The sequence below is a fragment of the Branchiostoma floridae genome, chromosome 18 (genome assembly GCF_000003815.2).
Source record: "Branchiostoma floridae strain S238N-H82 chromosome 18, Bfl_VNyyK, whole genome shotgun sequence".
NCBI lineage: Eukaryota > Metazoa > Chordata > Leptocardii > Amphioxiformes > Branchiostomatidae > Branchiostoma > Branchiostoma floridae.
In genome coordinates, this window is record NC_049996.1 from 17868715 (window position 1) to 17874063 (window position 5349).

General features: G+C 49.3%; 1 protein-coding gene and 1 long non-coding RNA gene across 2 annotated transcripts in view; both read left to right on the forward strand.

Moving 5' to 3' along the window:
* Nucleotides 1-1171: 1171 nt before the first annotated feature.
* Nucleotides 1172-2996, forward strand: LOC118405721. Its single transcript, XR_004829931.1, has 2 exons — nucleotides 1172-1275; nucleotides 2562-2996. It is a non-coding gene; the product is annotated as an uncharacterized LOC118405721 (long non-coding RNA).
* A 74-nt stretch (nucleotides 2997-3070) lies between these two features.
* The window catches only part of LOC118405533 (neuroblast differentiation-associated protein AHNAK-like), a 30702-nt gene continuing 28423 nt past the window's right edge, over nucleotides 3071-5349 (forward strand). Inside the window, exon 1 of the mRNA XM_035805036.1 lies at nucleotides 3071-3225. Coding sequence (XP_035660929.1) covers nucleotides 3098-3225 — 128 coding nt within the window. The 5' untranslated portion in view covers nucleotides 3071-3097. The remainder of the gene's footprint in view (nucleotides 3226-5349) is intronic.

The following is a 5349-nucleotide window of genomic DNA, read 5'->3' on the forward strand; positions in this document are numbered from 1 at the left end:
GAATCTATCCTCGTAGAATCATTGGTATTCCTCCCCAGTCTGTCCATTCTTACGTCCAGCCACTCTAACACGACCACACGTCCCGACCACACGTCCCGGACTTTCCGGGAACACGGCTCCTCACATACCGTCCCCAAGCCTGGATACCAGACCCCAGTCCGATCTCAAAAATATAATCCACACAATAGATAGTTTTGAGATCGGACTGGGGTCTGGTATCCAGGCTAGCCGTCCCCAGGCTCAGCGTCCAGGCATAGCTCCCACGCTCAGGCTCAACTTCTTACGTTCGGACGTCTGTAAACGAGCCAGCAAAACACGCCGCAGCACTCCGCCTGTATCGCCACGTGAAGGATAATAATACTAATGATGATAACACCACCCCCCTGCAGACCCCCATCGACCTATTCTGCAAACCACTTACACGTCTTGGAGTCATCGATCCGCGCGCGTTCCCGCCGATACTCCGCTTCCCGTAAACCCCACATGTTCCGGGAATCTATGGCGATCAATGGCAGGGGAGGTCCCGCGGGGCCCGGGTAATGACATTGACTTTGATGGGAAAACGTTTTCCTGAAAGACCCTGACGTCATCCGCGAACGTCGCAGTCTCATAAACTTGAATTTGCCGCAGGAAGATAACTACACTCGTATATATTAGCCATAAATGATAGATATGACTTCCATATTCTATAGCGCATAGCACAAAGCCGATATTTTCAATCTCGAGATGTATTTTAAAATACTCCTAGATGTCAGTGTCAGATGTGGTCTGGAATAACCTCTCAGCTGATAGCAAAGTGGAAAACCGCACTGCTTCCTCGTTTTCTGACGAGACACGCAGGACGAAAAAAGCCGAAAGTCAGTTATGATTTTGCATCCCAACGACAGTCTGGAGACTGTACACGAAAATGTCACGAAGAACACTGATGTACAATAACAAAGTAGACGTTTAGCGTGGCAACAGTCGGCAGAAGGCAGCGAAATGTTTCAAAAATAGTAACGTCGGAAAGTATATATGATAACACCGTCGACGGTTTATTTGGTCTAAAACGGAGGATGGACTAAAATATTAATGGCGAACTCTGGAAAGTTGTCAAGTCAACAGCTGCACTTAAAAGTCAACTGGCGAACGATGAAACATGGTATAACGGCTCACCCGGTACCCAGCAGAAACATGGTATAGCAGCTCACCAGCATCGCTTCGCTAGACTTTATGTTGGCACGACAGGAACTGGTGACGGCAGTGCGACTCTGTCGGGTTGGACCAGTTTTGAAGGTAACTCAAAAGCTACATTAATGCATTTGTGGCCACGGCGTGGAGATAAGCTTCGCTGGTGGAGTTTTTCCATCCAAACAGGGATTAAGATTTTACTGGATTTAGTATGATGTAATAGTTATAAACATGTAATGACAAACCCGCTTATGACTTGACTCAACTTTTCTCAAATGTCATTCTGGTGATACGATGTCAAGAAAACGCAAAATAGCCATTGTAATATCACAACAATGTACTGCAGGGTTGACTCATAATGTTCAGTGATTATTTCAGTGATTTGATCACAGTGAAAGTCGCATGTAAAATGTCGGGGTACGCGCCTGTACATACCGGCCCGGTTGTCGGTCCCGAACATGCACCACTTGTACATAGTTGACAAAACAGTTGTCTGGATCGCGCTGGAAACCTGCCCAGTGGATCCCATTTACAGAGAACATTGCTTTTCATGTCGCGTCTTTATCGGTCTGGAGGCGACACGCAGTCCATATCAATACCGCATTGTCCCCAGTGGACAACAGACACCCCCTCCCCGAGATATATCCTGAACCGTCCCTTATCCGCGTAATCTGTGTGAGTTGGGCGGTATTCCCTGGCACCCCGACAAGGATTCGGGCACCGCCCCTCCCAGATTCCTGGCGGTCTTCACACCGATCACCCCTCGTACGACATGAACTATTCCAACATCGGGACACTTTTCACTGAAAATATTCGTAAGAAAGCGTAATTCTATGTACAAACAGGGGGGATTGTTGGACTTTCTGGTGTTTCCGACGACAATAATTGTTCTGTAGGTTTTCTATGTTTGTAATGTAGTAATGAACTTGGTGGCACATCTGTCTGTGACGTTGTTTGATGTTGTGACGCGCTGGGAGTTATGTAAAGATGTAAAAATATGTCACCCATCACAAGGCATGGATGAATCAAAGCATTCCTCCCAGTCCCAGTCACGCACACAACACACCCCAGCACCCCCCATTCAGAAAGTTAGACTGAGCGGACCTCCAAGTTTACATACAGCAATAGTACAAAATATGGGCGATGCCACTCCACGCTGGGGGTGTGCAGGGTGAACTGCGCAGTGGGGATGCTGCCTGTCAGAGTTATGACGTCAGGCATGAGGAGTCCTCCCCTGCACATACCGCCCGGTCCCGCCCCTGCCACAAACACCAGTAGCTCAGCCACACACTCCCAGCCCGTCGGGCACTCGGGACTTCCTGGATTTTTCTCTTCGTTAGTCGCTCTAGAAGCCAGTCCAGCACTAACCACCACTCTGTTCCTCACTACAGGAACCCAAGGCAACGCCACATAGGGAGCCACTTCGCAGGGGGAGACTCTGAGGTCGGAACTGGATACCGGACCTCGGCGCAGAGCCAGCCATACGCCTGTCCAAGTCGAGTTGTTCCGCAGCGCGCGGATAACGTTTCACCGCTGACGCGTTCCGCGGTGTCGGCTGCGGCCCGGAGGATACATTACCGCTGTACGGACAGGACAGCACGACTGGAAATACCACTGCGGAGCCTGGCAGTGCGGATACCATAGGGTAGCGAGAGGGGCAGCGGACACAGCCGAGGAACGATACTTTCCGGTCTGCTCCGGACCAGCAGCTGCAGGAGGACACAGTCGTGTGTTGGTGTGACGACTAGTAGGTCTGTTTCTGTCACATAGAGTACTACACGTTAGACTGTCGCAGGCAGGACACAGCCCGACCTGTACTTGGCGAAGTAGCGAGCTGTGAATGTGATTACCGAGCCTTGCCGTGCAACACGCTAAAGTCACAACCAGGATTGGTAACAGGACTGGTAACTGTAGGAAAACTTGAACCATGCCGACGACCACGGTGCCTGAGATCCAGGTCGTGAACGGGGTGGGGGAGGGGGAGCACGGCGGCCCCGCCCCGCCCGAGGGGGACGGTCCGCCCGGAGAACCCTTCAAGACCACGCCTGTTATCCGGTAAGTGCGGCATGTTTCACTCACGGCATGTTTCTCTGATTGTCTCTACGGACAGCCCTTCACATTCACATACACCAGACAACACTTGGTCTGCAGACTGTCAGGCTTGTCGCGTCATTTCGCGACAGTGACGTGTCACACAGCGACACGACATAACATGATTTCACTCGTCAACTCCGCCTCAAAACTTTTGACTGATCTAGCTTCCTAACCTCATAGACATAGATTCTGATGACGTCTGGGATGTATGTATGTAGTGAATAGACAAGAAATAGAAACGTACCCAGTTGTAGACGGTCTAATATGTGTTTTATGTAATTTTTATGGCTCACCGTTTGCTGAACGACATGGCGTCGATGTCTAGTAGGGCGCGACACAAGGGTACAGCTTAAAACAGTCCTTAGCTAGCTGTAGAATGTACTGTTGATAAGGAAATTATGCAAGAGCAGCACAGAATACATGAAAACAACCATCTGGTGATCCTGCTTCTACATGATGAATGGTATGTATGAGTGTCGGGGGGAGGGGGGGGGGGTGTACATACTTGTAGTATAGAAGAAATCAGCCCAGTTGAGGTCCTGAAAACAGTTGACAGACTTGAAACGAGCGAAAAATGCATCAGAGTTTATTTTGATAATACGGCCTTATCTTATATTGCAGATAACCACGGCTAACAGAGCCTGGGTTATCTAGGCAGCATCGCAGACCTGCATGTCAAGGGTACAGCGATAGGGCGGGGGCGTGGCAGGGGGTTCTGAACTTATGTTTGTCCGAAATCTCTTGGCAATGACTTTGCTAACAGAGTAGTACCCGCAAACAAACCTCCGATTGTACGCAAGGCAGCTTTAGAATTTCCTTTGGGGGCATGTTAGCCCCAGAGCCGAGGAGTTTGCTTGTGCAGGCCCTGGGAACAGTCTGGCATCCAGGCTACTATAGCTTCTACCAGTGGCCTGAAAAAAAAATCCTATATCAAATAAAAACTGTACGTTATAAAAAGGAAAGCATTTGTCCTGAAACTCGCTTAGCGACATTCGGGGATTCCAAGTCTTAAGCCACACTTAGAAACATATGATTTCTGTTTGTATATATATCGCCACTTCCAATAGAGGGGAACCGTAGGTTAATCGAAACCATGTTGGATGTGCTGTTGCCAAGTGCAGTCGCCTCAGTCCTTCCGATGTTGTTTATCAGGTACTAGGATGTCTTCCGCGTGTACCACGTTATGGGGTGCGCCGTCTACAGAGTGTGACAAACAGATATAAGTGTTTATGTAGCCTCCACCAGGCCTTCCTACGGGGGCGCAGGGATCATAGAATTTCATTCGGCCAAAAACAATCGGGAAATTGGCCAGGGGAGTCACTTCTCGCTATGGTTTGTATTTTCCCTCGGACCGACCAACTCCTCTGGTAGCACAACTCCTTGACAAACTATTCTCACTATAATAGCCAGCGTCTGTTAGAGACTAGTCTAGTGTTTATGGCTGTCCGGCTGAACTCGGCGTTTGACCGGACAGAAATAGTCCGTCTGCCCCCTGGGAAGTAGGTTAGGGGCGGTGCACGCGTGTTTAGCGGGGCTGTGGGTATGTCATCAGTATGCCCGCCTGATGTAACCTACTTTTTGATAGGAAAAACGCTCTGACCCGGCGGTGTGCCCCTAATGCCCAGACTGGCCGGTAAAGTCCAGAAACATGTCTGTTGATACTCCATTTTTGAGGTGCAAAACTTGTCGATAATATCGAAAACCGGGTATATAGTTAAAATATATACATATCCCAACGGTAGGCTTTCAACGGTGCAAGAAACTGTAGATTACTAGTATGTAGAAATGGAGTGAAAACACGCTCAGGACCTTTTCTGACCGGCCCGCGTCTGTGGCGAAATGTTCGTCTTCTTTGATAAAATTTTCCCATGAATGTCGCCATGACAGGAGCCTGTCCAGCCGTGTGAGTGATGATCAGTGATGACCACCCCGCCGGTTTCTGTTGTTTCCCGCTGCCGTCCATCTGTCCCAATGTCACACCTGTGCTGATGACTCATGCCGTCTCGTGTCATCTCAGTTGTTCGTTCCTTTATAACTTATACCCCACACCACGAGGCACATGGAAGGTTTTGTAAGCTTCTATCT